Below are 18400 nucleotides of genomic sequence, written 5' to 3' on the forward strand. Positions count from 1 at the left end.
AACCAGAAAACTACCCGAAGAGGATGATGCTCTAAAACTGGACAGGGCTTCTGAGGCTTCTCTTCCCTTCAAACACCCACTCCCCTCCCCACCCCCACCCTGTCTTGTGTTTTATCTAAGTATTACAGGTCAGAATTTAGGCCAAAGGAGGTAGGGAATCCTAAGAAGATTTTAAAGTTACTCTTATTCCCTGGGAAAAACTTTAAACATTGATAACTCAATTTGTTTTTAAAAATTTTAATGTCACATCAACATGCGTCTAACAAAAAAACCTGAACACGCACACTGTGAACTTACACCATCCACCAAAAAAAGCATTTAAAAAAACACGTAACGAGGTTAATATCAAAACTAAGCTACCTATGTTATGACTATAATTTTCTAAATGAGCCTAACTATCCTTAAAATCATGAATTTTAGGACATAAAGATAGCTCCCGCTCACTAACGGTAATCGTGAGGGTAATCGTAAGGGTCCAAGTCGATCTGCACTGAAGTATGAGCTCTGTTCAGTCGCATTGGAATTCCTTCAGCAAGGAGTGTTCTCAGCGTGGACACATCAGCAACCAAGCGGTTCACCTTCGGATAACCAATAAGTCTTTTCAGGGGTACATAAAACCTCTTTCCCACAGAGTAGGGTTTGGGGGACTTCTCTATTTGGGCTACTTGGGCATCGGTGAGGAATAATCCGGGCCGTCTGACCAAGCCACTGTCAGTGTCTTCTTCTGACTCGGGTTCACTGGATTCCTTTCTCTTCATAATCCAGACATACTTCTGTCTTATGGCTTCGACCTCTTTTAACACCTCCGTACACAATACAAACAGGAGGAAGTGTTTTTGCTGTAAACTCGGGAATGAGGCTGTAAAAACCTGAAGGCAAATCAAAATGCCACAGTATAATGGGAATCAAACTACTGACAGACATTATCTGATCTGCTTTTAAAAATTCTAATTATCAAGATCAAAGTCACAAAAGCCACCACCAAGTCACACTATTCACAAATTCACACTAACCCAATGTTCCTGTACTTGATATTAGAGGGAAAAAGGCAAAGAAAAATTGTTAAAAGGGAAATGTGTTGGGGCGCCTGGGTGGCTCAGTCGGTTGAGCGGCTGACTTCGGCTCAGGTCATGATCTCACAGTCCGTGAGTTCGAGCCCCGCGTCGGGCTCTGTGCTGACAGCTCGGAGCCTGGAGCCTGTTTCGGATTCTGTGTCTCCCTCTCTCTCTGACCCTCCCCTGTTCATGCTCTGTCTCAAAAATAAACGTTAAAAAAAAAAAAAAAAAAAAGGGAAATGTGTTGTTTATTCTTCACCATTCCTCCTGAACCCAACCAAAAGGGTCTAAGAAGCTTAAGCTTAGAGGCTCAGCTGCCAACAGTCATTTCCTGAGCCACGCTGTGGAGGAAGTCTGCTGGCATTCCTCTTTCCTGCTGCTGATCCTGACAGATTACAATGGGGAGGTAGCTGGCCCAACCGCTTGGAAGCTTTCTAGGATTCCAGATCTTTCTCTGTGGTGCACATTGAGATATGGCAAAAGGCCAGGTGGTCTCCGGGACTGCAGTAGACCAACTCTGACACCATTTGTGAGCATGAAGGATCTTCCTAGGGTCAATCTCAAAATAAGGTCATTTAGACTTATCTCTACAGTGGGGACTCTGTACCCACTGTAATTAACCATCCTAATCTATGTGCTTTTTGCCCCGGTAGCTACCTCACAAAGAATACTCACAACTTGATAAGCATGTTCCTCTGGCTCTGAAACGCGGGATCCAGTTGGTTTTGCCAGGATCCAGCTGCCAGGATCCGGTTGCTTTTTCTTGAAGATCCCTATCTGGGTACAGTATCCAACATGCTTAGCCCATGGTGGTGGAGCACCCACACCAGTAAACTCTACAGTGTAACTATAGAGTTTTGCCACATTTGAAGCCCTGAAATCACAAGAAACCATCTTCTGAAACTTAGAGGTTCTGTTAAAGAATCTCCACTAGAATAGAGCGTAAATACAACTAAAATACTTTTGTTGCAAATTCTTACAGCACCAGATAGTGCCAAATCACAGGTTTTGCTTACTTCTGAGGGGCTTTAGGATAATGAGTGTCAGTTTCCAAGTGATCACAATGACAGAAAGGGAAAGTTACGGAGAATTTAGGAGTAAATAAGACCATGATGACTACAGTCCCAACACCTGTTAGGGTTTGCAGTTATGCCGGAAACATGACCACCCTTCAAGCCCCTGGGAGGAAACACCCCTGCACATGAGGGCATGAAGCACATCTTCACCTCCCCACACTCTGTTCTGTTTCCTCCACACAGATACTCCTAATGTTCTCATATAAAAAAGCACCTGGTGCACCCCATTTTTCCACACTTGCCTGTGGGACATAAAAAATAAACTCCCCCATTTATTTTGCAGAAATATGCTGGTCCCTTTAGGATCTTATTAATTGCTAAGCTGCATCCTGGGAATTTTATTATGATAAAATAATTTCAGTAATGTATAGGGGTCAAGATTGACTTCATAGTACTTTAAACTCCTGTTGGGTCCCCCGCCCCCCAGAAAAACAAAGAAGCACTTTATGAAATCACCAGTGTTGAAACTGCGTTTGGTTCCACTCAAACTTGTGATCTGAATTTCTAAAGGTCGATGCTGGAAACAGGGGATTGAAATCTGAGTTTGGTGTGCTGATGACAACCATGCCTGGAGAAAAGTACCCAAATACGACTTCAGGAAACTTGGCCAGATCTTCTGAATCCAAATGTTCTATTCTGAAATGGTTAATGGGAAGGACAGAATGAAGTTCTCTTGCAATTATTTTCCTAGTTGATTTAGCAAACACTTTCTATCTCTACACTGATTTATCCCCTCTCTGAATATATAATAGTACTTACATGACCTAAAAATCAACTATTCATATATTCTCACTCTGCACATCAGCCATGTTGCCCGCTCCCTGGCAGGATGCAAATACAACCACTTCTGTGGTAGACCAACCAGGACAGTGAATGTGTAATGAGAAAACAGACAAACCCAGACACCGGGATGAATAGCCAAGTGCCAGAGACTACATGTGAAGTCTGCAGCACCAACAATGAACAATGGATTCAAGCATGCAAGGGGAGACTGGCAAGCTCCCCAGGAGCCCTGCAGGGCCATAAGACCAGAATGTCTTAAATAAGTTGTGGGCTTCAGCAGCAGATCCCAGTAGAGTTGTCTACCCACACCCAAGGACAAGATCAACTGCCAATACAGGCAGCCAGTAGGAACATATACCTTGACTGGGGGAGTTATCAAAATTAGCATCACTGGGGAGAGACAAATGGACGTTGGGCCTCTGTGAATGGAAGCCCGGAGAAGGACCCAAATACCGTTCTACAGTATTCCAGGAAGGCATAATCACCAAGAGCCAAAACATGAGTATTCTTGTTAAAAGTGAGGTGAGGGGGACTCATTATTTAACACCCCTGCTTTTAAATACATTCTGAATTTGGGGCAAAAGGCTATGATGGGTAAAACCTACCCTTAAATAATTCAGAAAAGGGTAGGGGAGAAAATTGATAGGTGAATCTGCATAAAGGGTGATCCTGGCACTGCTTGCAGCTTACCTGTAAATTTGAAATTTCTGAATTAAAGCCCCAAAACATGCTAGTAAAAAGCCAGTCCAAACTGTCAAGCATATACTTTACAAATCTGAATTAAGAGGACTTAAATCTAGTTAGGACACTAATTTACGGAGATTAATTCACACTTTTCTAATAACTTCAACACAGTAAGAATACTTACAATTCAATACATGTTATCAAGTCAAATCCAAGCAAGCGGGAGTCTTTCTCTACAGCAGAGCCACGATACAAGACAATACTCAAATCTAGGTCCCTAGGACCTAAATGATCCCCTATTGATGGAGACAACTTATCACTGCAAAAATATAGAAGGAACATTTGAACACTCTAATTTAGAATATCTCACCAGCTATAAATCTGATCTTTTGATGATTATCTCCCTATATCAGTTTTCCATGACTTGATGTATTAAGCATAGGGGTAACTTCCTCTCAAAATTGGCCAATGAGAACAAGATTTTGAATATTGCTGTTGCTCAATATTTTTGGTCTTCCCACTCCCTTTGGATCAGTGATTTCAAATTTTTGTTCTGTAGAGGAAAAACATTCATTCCTGAAAAAATGTGTACAAGAGAGAGACCAGAGAGCTGCTCTGCCTTGAATTAAATTAAAAGACCTGGGGCAACTTAAATCCTCTGTAATGAGTTGCCTTGAGGTCCAGCATTAAAGAAATTAGATTTAGAGGCACGTGGGAGGCTGGGTAAAGCGTCCCACCCTTGGTTTCGGATCAGGTCATGATCTCAGTTTGTGAGTTCAAGCTCCGTGTGGGACTCCACACAGTTCAGAGCCTGCCCGGGACCCTCTCCCCCTCTTCCCCTCCCCAACTCCCACTCTCTCAAAATAAAATAAACTTTTTTAAAAAAGAAAGAAATTTAACATTTTGCCACGTGAATTACCTGTTCCAATCTAATAGACGATCCATGAGGAGATCTACTCCAACAAGTTCTTGAACACAACTATGGAATTTCAGCATGCATAAGAGTGTGGCGTTACCACACCCCAAGTCTGCAACCTACAGATGAAATAGAACATTGAAGACATAGCCAGAAGTCAAATATGACCAAAGCCTTTAAAGGAAACTGGGTATTAGAAATAAATTACAATATAATAAACCACTATGCCGAGATCTTTTTTGGTAGAAAAAAGGTACACAAAAAGGAAATTAATCTGAGATATTAGATGGGTTGGCAGTGAGGCAGATTTGTGGATTGTTACAAGTAAATTCTAATTCAGGTTGAGTATCAAGAGCATCCTAGGGGCCTGGCACAGGGACACCACACATGGCAAGCAGGTACCCTATACAAACTTCATACCTCTGAGCTTCATAATTAACACAAAAAAAGGGTGCCTACCAAACATCAGGACAGAGCCTGATCTTTACCAGTGCTTTATAATTTATCCACAGTCTTGTTAACCTATTCCCCTTATTGTGAATGTTATGTACTCTTAAATGGATTTTTTAATCATGCCCTAAAGTCTTCATTTACCACAGCTGTATCACCTAAATTTCTGATTGCCACTTTAGGAAAAGGAAATTAAGATAAAAATTTAATGACATTTAAAGGTACCCGATACCAAAGATACCCCAAATCAGCTTCTAGTGTAGCTAATTGGCTCTAATCCAGTCTAAAGGGGATATCTGGGGATTTGAACTATTTCTGGATACTCAGACAGGAAAGATTCCATATATCTTAAAATGCACAAAAAGGTTTCCAAAGGGTTTAAAAAACAGACTAAAGTTTACCTCAAAATTCATCCCGTTAGAAAACGTAGATTACATAAACTCTCCATTACAGCAGTTACCAGGATGCTTTCAAAAAAAACCACTAAGGGGGTGCCTGGGTGGCTCAGTCACAGTTGAATTCTTGAGCCCAGCATCAGGCTCTGTGCTCACTGCGCAGAGCCTGCTTTGGATCCTGTCTCCTGGGCCTCTCCCGCTCTCCAGGACTCTTTCAAAAATTAAGTTAAAAATATTTAAAAAACGAACAAAAAGCCACTAATTCTCCTCTGGAAAAGGGGAATACAACTATACTTTAGTAATAAAGGCACATTTAGGGGAGCCTGGGTGGCAGGCTCTGTGCTGACAATGGAGAGACTGCTTGGGATTCTCTCCCTCTCTCAGCCTCTACCCCACTCAGGCTCTCTCTCCCTCTCCTGCCCCTCCCCTGCTCACTCTCAAAATACTTTTTTTCTAACGCTTGAGGGTGAGAGAGCATGTGAGCAGGGGATCTGCAGAAAGAGGGAGAGAGAATCCCAAGCAGGCTCTATGCCGTCAGCACAGAGCCTGGTGTGGGGCTCAAACTCAGGAACCTTGTGAGATCATGACCTGAGCTGAAATCAAGAGTCAGATGCTTATCCTATTGAGCCTCCAGGCACCTCTATCAATATAAACTTTAAAAAATAAGGCATATTCAACCTATACTCAGTCCTCAAATGTGTTTGACTGCAAAATCATTTCCTTCAATGTTTTAGGTAAACCACAATGTTGTGCCCTGGCCACAATCAGTAATTTTCTTTTCTGAAGCAGGCACACCTATGGGGGAGAAGGGTTACATAGCAAGCACTTAAAAAACCTAATCCCAGAGAGCAAATTACAGTCTTAGCAGCTTTAAACTGTGCTTCTATAGTATACCCAATTTCTTGTTAGCCCAACTAGCTAAAGCTTTTCTTCCCACACACACCTTAACTTGAAGGCAGCCTCTACTCAAGGAATCCCTCCTAGAAAACAGGATAGCCTCAGGGGAATTAAATTGTACCCACCCTTTTATCCCACTTCCCCACACCCAGTTTTTATACAAAAACCTTTTTTCGCAACTACTGGGATACCGGTTGATCTTACAGTCAGGGTTCTCCCTATGGCCCTAATCCCTTTCCTTCCCTTGTACCAAATCTTTGAATATTCTAAACACACTTGCTAAATCCTTAAGTTTTTTCCTATTTTTTGACTACACATCTCATAAGACCCTCTTCAGTGTTTGAAAAGAGAAATACTGGGGCGCCTAGGTGGCCCAAGTCATGATCTTCCAGCACAAAGTGTGCTTGGGATTCTCTGCCCTTCCCCCACTCGCACTCTTTTCAAAATAGATTTTTTAATGTTTATTTTGAGAGAAGATAGAGGGCGAGCAGGGGAGGAGCAAAGAGAGGGAGAGAAAGAATTCCAAGCAGGCTCCACAAGTCAGCACAGAACCTGATGTGGGGCTTGAACTCACAAACCATGAGATCATGACCTAAGCTGAAATCAAGAGTCAGATACCCAAATGACTAAGCCACTCAGGCACCCCAAAATAGATAAACTTTTATTTTAAAATAAAGGAAAAATACCTACCTTCTTTGGTTTATATTGATTGACTATATCTTTAACAAAGAAGTATCTTTGTTTGTATAATGGAGGTCTGAACTCGATCGCGTTCTTGCGTGGAACAGTGCTGCGCTGAAACTTTAAACAAAAAAAAAAAAGTGTTCTCCATCATGCCCAACTTCAGAAACTCCACGAGGAAAAACCAGCTTCATTTCCCCAGTCACTTTGTAGAATACCTTGGCCTTTCAACCACTATGTGATACTGCATTTCCTCTCCAGTTCATCTAAGCCTTCTCCTATTTTTTGAGAATCTGGCTTTATGCTTTCCTAGAGTTTAGTCTGCTGAAAGCATAATTCCTAATGAATGCATTTAATAACAATAAAGTCTCCTAGCCACAAGGGACCTATAGTGGAGTGAACTGCCAAGACTGGAGACAGGAGACTGACAAAGACTTCTTGACCCAACTGAAGTCAGGCTCCTTAAAACCTCTTCTAACTAAGCCTTGACTAGTCTTTGCTTATTAGCTCAGTTTTTACTAAGTCAATTGAGACAAAAATTCCCTACCCTAAATAGCTCATTAAACTCTTATCAGATCAAATTCCTCACCACCACTTTTGTAATCTGATCCCCCTGGGCTGCCTTAATCCCGATTCCTGTTAAATCTTAGCAAGACCCTGACACCCTTGTGGTCTTCATAGACTATAAATCCCATAGGCTATAAATCACAAACTGTTGAATATAGGAGTTAAACCCAAATCCACCTTCCCTACCTACTGTCATGTTTATTTCAGTCCTTGAATAGCCTTCCTTTTTCATTGAGTTGTGTTAATCACTTCTACAAGTGCCAGAATTTCTTTAACATGAGGAATGATTAATCATAATATCTGGATTAATCCAGAATAAATGCAAACATTTTTGAAGTAGGCTTCACGCCCAGCACAGAGCCCAATGTGCGGTTTGAACTCACAGTCCTGAGATCAAGGGTGGCATATTCTACCGACTAAGCCAGCCAGGCACCCCCAAATTGCTTTCAATCACTTGCTTACACGTAGCCAAAATCAAATTTCTTCAGACAAAAAAATGCCTCAATTCATCGGGCTCTGTGCTGAGAGGAACCTGCTCTGGATTCTGTCTCCCTCTCTCTGCCTCTCTCCCAGTAGCTCTCAAAAATATACAATTTTTAAAGATGTGTCTAATGTAGATTTTAACTTAACAACCAGAAATTATTCCACTTCAGATACACCAATGTGAAATCTCATCTATGTAGATTCTTATTCAATCCCAACCAACACCCTGGGAAACGTTAGGGACTAAATCTGATGGATTTTACTTCTAACTACCTCACAATACCTCTCAGGGAGATAACTCATACAAGTAGGTTGAGAAAAGCAGCATTACCTCTTCCATGCTGTTTTTTTCCATTTTGTTTCCAAGTTTGAAGCTTCGTTGAGACAAAAAGCAGATTTCTCCTTCAAGTTCTATGAATCAGCAATGACTCTTCTGTAAACACAAAATATTAGTTCTCATAAAGAGGAGCCTGGACAAGAAAGAACTGTATTAATCGACAAGGACAGGGAGTGGGGTGCCTGGGTGGCTCAGTCAGTTAAGCGTCTGACTTCAGCTCAGGTCATGATCTTGTGGTTTTTGAGTTCAAGCCTGGCATTGGGCTCTGTGCTGACAGTTCAGAGCCTGGAGCCTGCTTCAGATTCTGTGTCTCCCTCTCTCTCTGCCCTTCCCCCATTCACGTCCTGTCTCTCTCAAAAATAAACATTAAAAAAAAAAATAATCTAAGTTTTAAAAAAAAGGCAAGGAAAGGGAGAAAGCAAGCTTCCTCCCTTCTCTTTACATATTACCATTTAATCCACAGAATTTACTGAGTATGGTTTCGGGTAAGAAACAAGCACAGAAAGCCCAAGTGACTTTTCACTAGGACAAATCTGGCTAAATGCAGTAACACCCATTCTTCCCAGTTCCTGTTAAAGTTGATACAAACTGAACAATCCTATCAGTTGTGACTATTTCATTCAAGCCCTCAACTTCAAAATTTTTAGGTAGGTTCCACAACCAACATGGGGCTTGAACTCCGGACCCTAAGATCAAGAGTCCCATGCTCCACCAACTGAGCCAGCCAGGCACCACTCTCCCCTGAATTTCTTTCAAGCACTTGCTCACACATGACCAAAATCAAACTGGGGCGGGGGGGTGGGGGGGGGGTGGGGAATGTCCCAAGTAATTGATAAACTAAACACTTCAACATCTATCCAATTTAGATGGACTTGAAACTAAATTTTGGTTCTCAGTCTAAAACGTAAGCATGTCAATCACCTCACTTTTCAGTTATTCACTAAGTCCTATCTCAAGCCACCCCCAACCCCAAGCGACCCAATGCCAAAGTCTGCATAGGGCACGATACCCCCTACGTCCTACCTCCGCGTAAGGAGTTCGACCGCAGCAAAGCAAAGCGCAGAAAACACTGAGTGGGTCCGCCGCGCCGCCACTGTATTTATTTAACTTCGGGCCCCGCCCCCGAGCCTCCGCTAGCACCGCCTCGCCGCGGGGCGTTGCCCGCCGGGGCCACACCTGCACCGCCCACACCTGTGCCGCCGGCTCTTCCGCGGTACTCCCTAATCTTCAAGGTAGGTGGCGCTCGCGGGCCCCGCGCCCTGCCCAGTTCCTCTCCGGGCTCCAGGTTCCAAAGCGTTGGTTTTGCGTCTCTAAACGGCCGCTGTAGCGCATGTCCCGTGGCCATTTTCTAGCCTTCCCTCGGAACCTCTGTAGAGACCACTGTTACCGCCACGCCCCGCTCTGGCGCGCGACCTATACCAGCCCCGGCCCTCCAGGAGCCGAGACTGTTGAGTCGAGGCGGCAGCGCCCCAGGCGCGTCTGCGGGCCGCGAGCGGGGCGGCGGGCTCCGGCGGCTGTTGGGTTCCTGGCTCTCCCCGTTCGCAGCAAAGAACAGAAAACGGTCCGCGGCAGCGGAAGGCAGCAAGGTGAGCGGCCAGGCGGAGCGCGAGCCGGCCAGCGGCTTGTGTCCGATTCAGCCGCCTCTCCGATCCTCACAACAATCCCCAGGGGCCTGGAGAGGACTCTGGGCTGAGTAAAGTTGGTCCAATAACATCTAAGCCCAGAAGAACGTTCTTTCAGCCCCCAAACCTCCAACTGGTAATTTACGCATGCTGGGGATGCAACTGTATGATCTCCTAGAAAAGTTACTGTATCCTGTCCTTCTCCTGCCAGACATTTAACCTGACACTTTATAATCGGTTATTTCTTTATTGTATGTGATGGAAGGGTTTAAGGAGGTGGAGGGGAGAGATGCGAAGCCGCCGCCTTTGGGAAAAAAATTTTTTTCTCCATTTTAAAAGACTCAAAAGCTGGTGTTTACCAATGAATTAATAATCCCCTGATATATCATAAATTATATATTAGAACTGTACTTTCAAACAACACCTACAATATGCAAAGGACGGTGCTAACGGTTTTGGAATATCACAAGGTTAGATTACACAATCTTTGTTTTTGGTGTTTTGAGGGGTCTAGTCTCATAGTAAAAAGCATATAACTCAAGCTTCACTGTTTGAGATGTTCCTATTGTCCTGGGGTTAAAACTGCAATGTGAACAGACTGTCTTCATTAGAGGAGCATATTCCTTATTACAGAATGTATAATTTAAACAGAACCGTACAGGGGCTCCTGGTGGCTCAGTCGGTTGGGCGGCTGACTCCTGCACAGGTCATGATCTCATAGCTCATGAGTTCGAGCCTGCCTGCCGCAACCACCCCCCACCCCCCACCACCCCACCCCGGCCGCAGGGCTCTGTGCCGATGGCTTGGAGCCTGGAGTCTGCTTCGATTCTGTGCCTCCTTCTGTCTCTGCCCCTCCCCTGTTCACACTCTGTCTCTGTCTCTGTCTCAAAAATAAATAAACATTAAAAAAAAATTTTTTTTAAACAGAACCTTACAAGTTAATGAGTGAATTCCACTTCTGGGTATTTTTAAATTAATTAAACAAGGAGGCCGTTAGACTGAGATGACTCTAGTGCCTTGGCAGCCCTACATAAGCAAACCTAAACCTCTAAGTGTCTCAAGGTTAAAACATGGAAACCTAAGAATGTCCAAGAGCAAACAGATCTCTATCTAGGCTTTCCCAAATAAGGTAATTGGTTAAGCTGTAACCAGTCAAATAATTTCCCTGCTTTGCTTTGGCATCTTCCTTATACAGGTCTTTCCTCTAGTTCCTGACGGTGGTTATGACCTACCTGATCTGAATTAATCTTTTCAAATTCCTAAAAATGTCAATATGCTTCAGTTTACCTATTAACAGTGTATATGCAAAAGAATTGAAAACAGAGACTTGAACAGGTATTTGTACACCAATATTCACAGCAGTATTTAGAGTAGCAAAAGGTAGAAACAACCCTAATGCCCATCAATAAACAAAAGTCGCATATATATGGAATGAGATGTTGTTCAGCCCTTAAAAGGAAGGAAATTCTAACTTACTACAATATGGTTGAACTTTTAAGACATTATGCTAAGTGAAATAAGCCAGTCACAAAAGGACAAATACTGGAAGGGGGCAAGGGAACAAGGAAAAATAATTTTCAGTAGCACACTTTAATGGATATCAGATTTTAGTCCTGTTCATTGTCTTTGAGATTTTGTTATCTACCTGCAAATGACTGGATCTTGAATTTTTCTAGTTTGCTCCAATATCCAATATCTCTAACATTATCAGTTTTCTCCCATCCTTCTGACTTGGAATCAGTAATAACACAAAGTGTCCTTTTCCAAAAGCCCTGAAAGCCAAAGCTGGTTAATTTGATATGAATTCCTTGGAAGTCACCACAACACTTCATGTATGGACAACCTTTGTGCCTTGTTATATGGGCCAAACCAGAAAGTTCACTAGAACACTTGGTGACATCACCAGAGACATTCACACTGCATCCCAGGAATATCTATGGTCACCACTGCCTCTCCTCAGTCTGACTGAAGATGCTTCAAGCCCAGCATCTAGAAATCTTCTCAATTAACTGCCCCTTTGCACCCAAAAACTCACTTTGTAGTCTATCCCATAACTTCTGTTTTTCTTTTACTGGGGGACCTGGGTGGCTCAGTCAGTTAAGCACTCTGACTTCCGCTCAGGTCATGATCCCACGGTTCATGAGTTAGAGCCCCACGTCGAGATCTGTGCTGACAGCTCAGAGCCTGGAGCCTGTCTCCCTCTCCCCCGATCATGTGCTGTTTCTCTGTCTCTCTCTCTCTCTCAAAAATAAATATTTTTTAAAAATTAAAAAAAAAAATTTAATAAATGCCTCTTATTAAATCCTGATTGCTTGTTCCATATGGCCTAACTTTGGGATCTCACCTGCAACACCACTTCATGAAATGAGGCACAACTCTTTAACTTAACTGACTTATTCTCAGGGTTAAGAGAGTGGCTCAATAAGGGGCGCCTGGGTGGCTCAGTCGGCTGAGCATCCAACTTTAGCTCAGGTTATGATCTCATGGTTCTTGAGTTTGAGCCCCACATCAGACTCACTACTGTCAACGCAAAGCCCTTAAAAGGGATGCTCTGTCTTCCTTTCTCTGTGCCGTTCCCTCTCTCAAAAATAAACATTTAAGGAGGACCTGGGTGGCTCGGGTCCTTGAGTTTGAGCCCTGCATCAGGCGCTGTGCTGACAGCTCAGAGCCTAGGGACTGCTTCGGATTCTGTGTCTCCCTCTCTCTCTGCCTCTCTCTCTCTGTCTAAAAAATAAACATTAAAAAAATGCAAAAAAAAAATCACCCTTGTTTACTGTGCTTTTCCTGGTAACCTCCCATAACTGGCCTCCCCCAATACCCCTACCCCAACATCTTTCTTTTGAGGATTTAAAGGCCTGGTTTGGGCTTTCTCTGGGAGTTACTCATTCTTCCCAGGTATCTCCCATGTATACACGAGGTATGCATGTTAATAAACTTGTCTGTTTTTCTCTTAATCTATCTTTTAAGTAATCTCTATACCCTATGTGGGGCTCGAACTCATAACCCCAAGATCAAGAGTCACATGCTTCACTAACTGAGCCAGCCAGGGGCCCCTTAATATGTTTTTTATTACAGGGGTCTCAGCCAAAAACTCAGAAGGATAGAGGGAACATTATTTTTCCTCCCCTTCAAGATGAGCCCATTTATATAAGACACTTAAGGTAGTCAGACTCATAAAGACAGAAAAGTAGAATGGTGGTTGCCAGGGGCTGGGGGGAAGAAGGAATGGAGTGTTGTTGTTTAATGGATACAGAGTTCAGTTTGGGATGGTGGAAAAGTTCTGTAGATGGGTGGTGAAGTGATGGTTGCACAACAATATCAATATACTTAATGCCACTGAGCCATATATTTAAAATGGTAAGTTTTAGGGCACCTGGGTGGCTCATTCAGTTGGGTGGCTGACTCTTGATTTCCACTCAAGTCATGATCTCATGGTTCATGAGTTCGAGGATCACACTGGGCTCAGCACTCACAGGGAGGAGCCGGCTTCTGATGCTGTCTCTCCTTCTCTCTGCCCACCCCCCCCCCCCCGCCCACCACTTGTGTGTCCTCTCTCTTTCTGTCTCTCTCTCTCTCTCTCTCTCTCAAAAGTAAATGTTTAAAATTTTTTAAATAAGATGGTAAGTTTCAGCATAACAGACTTGCTGAATCAATATAAACTGGGAAAAAAATTTTCAGTGTTATATTTTACCACAATTTTAAAATATTTAAAGAATTTAAGTTAATGGCCTGTACAGGATTCCTGGATCTAGAGTTTTTGCCTTAACCTGCTAGCCAGCTCATTTATGAACTTGAATTCTCATGTCCAGCTCCCTCTCCAAATTTGCCTATTTCATCATTTTCCTGGTCTCCTACTCTCAGTCTGAAACTCCTCCTTGGCTCTGTCCATTTCCACCCCTCCCACATTTGGACAATCACCAAATCTTGACTTCTTCAAGCTGTCAGTTGCATCTGTTCCTTCCCGTGGCCAATACCTTGGCTTACTCTTTGTCATCTTCTTTTTTCACTGTACCTCATCTTAACTTCTGCCCCCAGATTCTAAGTCCCACTGAGATACAGACCATGCTCTACGCTTTCAGAATGAGTTTAAGTCAAATAGGCCGAATAGATCTCTCTCCACCACCCCTCTTCCCTTTCTCTTTACCCTGCATTGTTTTTTGCCTCAGCACTTAATTGCCATTTGATAGCCTAGTATTTGTTCACTTGCTTATTGTCTGTTTTCTCCCCCTGGAATGTTAGCTACTAGGGACTTGGTTTTGTTAGCTGTTGTATCTGCAGTGTCTAGAGCACTGTCTACCTGGCACATAGCAGGCCCTCAGTAAACAATGTTTGGATAAGTTAAAGAATGATTAGATTTGATGCCTTTTGTCTGTTGCTACTTATTATTATTATAAAATAAAGTCTTGGACTTTGGCCAACTAAGAGGAGGTCTCTGGGTGAACGCATTCACATCTATAACAAGGGTTTCAATAATAAATTCTACATAAGTGTGTGTGTGTGCTTTTATCTTTTTTAAGTGTTTATATTTGAGAGAGAGCGCAAGTCAGGGAGGGGCAGAAAGAGAGGGGGACGGAGGATCTGAAGCAGGGTCTGTGCCGACAGCAGATAGCCCCGTGTGGGCTTGAACCCATGAACCGTTTTTTTAATATTACTCTCTAACCTTTGGAAATTTTTTCAGTTGATAAGTGAAAAATAAGATTACACATTCAATAACTATGTGGAGTGTACCTATTATGGACCAAGTACTGGTTTGAGTGAAGAAGACAAAAGTCCAGGAACTGCGGTGTGTAACTGGGTGTGCAAGAACACCGGGCTACAAGGGTTCCAATCAGACCAGGCTTGGCCACTCACTGCTGACAAAATCCAAAGGCAGAGAGACAAGCATTGGTGAAACGAGAAAGGAATTCATGTCAATGAGGCCAACACTGGGGAAACAGAGGACTAACTAACTTCTCATCTCCAAAGTGCTGAAAATACTTCTAGGTTACTGCAAGGAAAATGTGGGACAAAGCTCGGTGGTACAAGTAGGTGGGCAATAAAGGTCAGGTCAAGCACTGTGTTAGGGTCAATCACTCAGGGTCTTGCTGGCTCCCAGCAGTCTTTATTCCTTGAGGGGTAGTTTTGGTTCCCACCAAGGGATGCTTTGCCTACAGGGTCTTTTGCCTGAGTTAAGAGATAAGCTGGAGAGAAAAATTTAGTTAGAATGTACTCACAGGTCAAAATGGAGGTAGTTGAAGTCCTCTTTTATGAGTCTGCCTTGCAATAAGTGACCAAAAGTTATCCTGGATGCCAGATTGAAATACTCAGAGGTCTGAAGAGAAGATTATCGCATTTTGCACATAAAAGGAATGTAAACAGCTTGTGGCCAGAAGGAAAATTATGACAGATTAAGATGGAAGGGCAGCTCTCCCTGCCCACAGGTCCTGTCCCAGTGTTTTAATAAAACCACCTTTTTTGCATGGGGGTGGGGAATTAAGATGCACAAATTCAAATTTGTTATTTTTTTTAAAGTTTACTTATTAAGAGAGAGAGAAGAAGGGGAAGGGCAGAGGGAGAGAGGGGGACAGAAGCCCCTGTAGCAGGCTCCAGGCCGAAGGCAGAGAGCCCAATGAGGGTCTTGAACTCATGAATCGTGAGATCACAACCTGAGCCAAAGTCAGATGCTTAACCTACTAAGCCACCCAGGCGCACCTCACAAATTTTTTAAAGAAAAAAAAAAAGATACCCAAATTCTTTGACACTCCTATCGATAAGTGGAGTCTAGTTCTTCTCCTTTTGAGTCTGAATAAGTTTTATGATTTTTACCAATGAATATAATACCAGAATGCCAGTTTTGGGCCCAGGTATTAAGAGACTAGAAGCTTTGGAGAGCATGGGTGGCTCAGTCAGTTGACCTTCTGACTCTTGATTTTGGCTCAGGTCGTGTTCCCAGGGTCATGGGATGGAGCCCTGCATCAGGCTCCATGATAAGTCTGGAGCCTGCTTAATTAAGATTCTTTTGTCTCTCTCCCTCTGCTCCCCTCCCCGACTCACCCTCTCTCTCTCTCTCTCTCTCTCTCTCTCTAATATAAAAAACTTTTTTTTTTTTTTTTAAGAAACTGGTAGCTTCAACTGTTATGCCCAGAATTCATGATCCCCAAAGACCACTAGGGAGCCAAGTCCGATGCAAAAGCAAAAGAGCCTTTATTCGAGCTAGCTCGAGCTCAATCCCCTGCCTGCACCAACGCAGGTGAGATACCAGGGAGAGAGATCCGAGTTTCAAAAGGACAAAAGTTTTATTGGGGCCTAGGGGCAGTTGGTGAGGTAATGGCTATGACCTCAGCCGATTGGCTGGGGAAGGGTCCGAGTCCTGTTAGGCAGGTGGGGGGGGGGGGGTTACTCAAGGGGAGGAGGTGTGGTCAAGGTGAAGGACACAGAACAAGATGGAGTCAGCTGGCGTAGGCCCGCCCTTTCATTCCCCCCTTGTCACGTAGCTTAGGGACCCAATCATGGGACTGGCTGCATTTATGGTGACAAGGGGAACAGAGTTTGGAGGTTTACGCAAAGTTCTGGGAAGCAAGTGTCCCTGGGGTGGCTCTGGGAGGTCTGATTAAGTATTGTCCCCGAGCTGGTGTCTATGATCTGCCAGGTGATGTTTTGGGGGGCATGGGGACTCCCGGCAGCATGAGCAATGACAAGCAGAGTTAACAGAGTTACCAATATTAGGTGGGTCGAATGCGCTGTAGCTTGAGCTTGAGCGGGTTGTGTTGGTCCCGACTGATGGCCCATCGCGTGACGAAGTCCTTCGGATCGAGGAGGGGTCCGCTGGCCGAACGTGGGTGTGATGGACCCAGGTTGCGATGCCGTCTACTTTGAGAGCGGTGGGGGTTGACGACACCACGATGTAGGGTCCCTTCCAGCGCGGCTTGAGAGTCTCTTGGTGGTGCCTCTTGATGTAGACCCAGTCTCCCGGCCTGTACTGATGAGGTGTTGGGGTTGGGCCAGCCTCGTAGATGGCACGGAGGCGCGGCCAAATGTCCTCGTGCGCCCTCTGGAGCCCTCTCAAGGAAAGAAAAAGTTCTTGATCTTTAAACTCAGCAATAAGTTCAGCTCAAAGGCTGGGAATAACAGGGGGTGGCCTGCCAAACATGATCTCATAGGGAGTAAAACCCAGAGTGTAAGGAGTGTTTCTAACCTGGTAAAGGGCGTACGGTAGGAGAGTCACCCAGTCCCCGCCAGTCTCCATGGTTAATTTGGTAAGGGTCTCTTTTAGGGTTCTATTCATTCTTTCTACCTGTCCTGAGCTCTGGGGCCTATAAGCACAATGTAATTTCCAGTTTGCCCCCACCGCCTTGGCTACTGCCTGTGTTACCTGCGAGATAAAAGCTGGTCCATTGTCTGATCCTACCATGGCAGGAAAACCATACCTGGGTAAGATGTCTTCTAGTAGCTTCTTAGCCACCGTCTGAGCCATTTCATGCTTGGTTGGGTATGCCTCCACCCAGCCAGAGAAGGTGTCTGTAAATACTAAAAGATATTTATAACCATACTTTCCTGGTTTGACTTCAGTGAAGTCGACTTCCCATTGGGCTCCCGGTCTGGTGCCTCTGAGCCTGGTTCCTTTTTTATTTGATGTGGCTCTCGCGTTGGTGAATTGGCAGGTATTGCAGGCAGATACAACTTGCTCTATTTTGGTGTCCTGTTGGTGAATCTTGATTCCGGCATGTCGGATTAAGTCTTTTAATTTTCGGGCCCCCATGTGAGTAGACTGATGCATGTGCTCTAATATTGAGACTCCGAGCCAGTCTGGCAGCACGAGCTCCTTGTTAGGTGTATACCACCATCCCTTTATCTCCTGGGCCATGGGGAGTTTCTTGATCCGCTGTAACTCCTCCTGGGAGTATTTGGGCTGGTCTGGTAAAACTGGGTCTCCCGGGTCCGGTAGTTGTATGGTCATGGTGGGGACTGAAGTAAGGGCTACTGCCTTGGCTGCCTGGTCAGCCTTTCGATTACCTCTAGCTACTGGGTTATCAGCTTTTTGGTGCCCTTGGCAGTGGATGATGGCTAGCTTGGCAGGAAGCCATAAGGCCGTAGGCAGGTTAAGTATCTCCTGCTGTTTTTTTATAGTCCGTCCTTCTGCCGTCAGTAACCCCCTCTCCTGATAAATTGCCCCATGAATATGAGCTGTGGCAAATGTATAACGGCTGTCTGTATAGATGTTAAGCTGTTTTCCAGCTCCCAGCATCAGCGCCTTGGTGAGGGCTATGAGCTCTGCTCGCTGGGCTTACGTTCCGGAGGGTAGAGCCTCCGCCCATACGGTGTCTGTTTCAGTGACCACCGCTGCACCCGCATACTTGTGTCCGTCTCGCACAAAGCTGCTGCCATCAGTGAACCAAGTAGCCTCGGCATCGGGGAGGGGCCGGTCGGTCAGGTCCGTCCGGAATCCATGTACTTGTTCCAGGATTCCCGCACAGT

At 44.4% G+C, this 18400-nt stretch overlaps 1 protein-coding gene across 1 annotated transcript; it reads right to left on the bottom strand.

Annotated features, from left to right (window-relative positions):
* Positions 1-225: 225 nt before the first annotated feature.
* HENMT1 (HEN methyltransferase 1) lies at positions 226-12771 on the bottom strand. The gene is made up of 8 exons (XM_045478490.1): positions 9348-12771; positions 8319-8420; positions 6947-7057; positions 4518-4633; positions 3783-3917; positions 2588-2767; positions 1731-1929; positions 226-869 (listed from the first exon to the last, which is right to left on the bottom strand). Exons 2-8 carry the CDS (start codon positions 8340-8342, stop codon positions 444-446), a joined length of 1191 nt encoding a protein of 396 aa, XP_045334446.1. The 5' UTR covers positions 8343-8420; positions 9348-12771; the 3' UTR covers positions 226-443.
* Between the last annotated feature and the right edge of the window lie 5629 nt (positions 12772-18400).

This window comes from Leopardus geoffroyi, chromosome C1 (assembly GCF_018350155.1).
Source record: "Leopardus geoffroyi isolate Oge1 chromosome C1, O.geoffroyi_Oge1_pat1.0, whole genome shotgun sequence".
NCBI classification, from domain to species: domain Eukaryota; kingdom Metazoa; phylum Chordata; class Mammalia; order Carnivora; family Felidae; genus Leopardus; species Leopardus geoffroyi.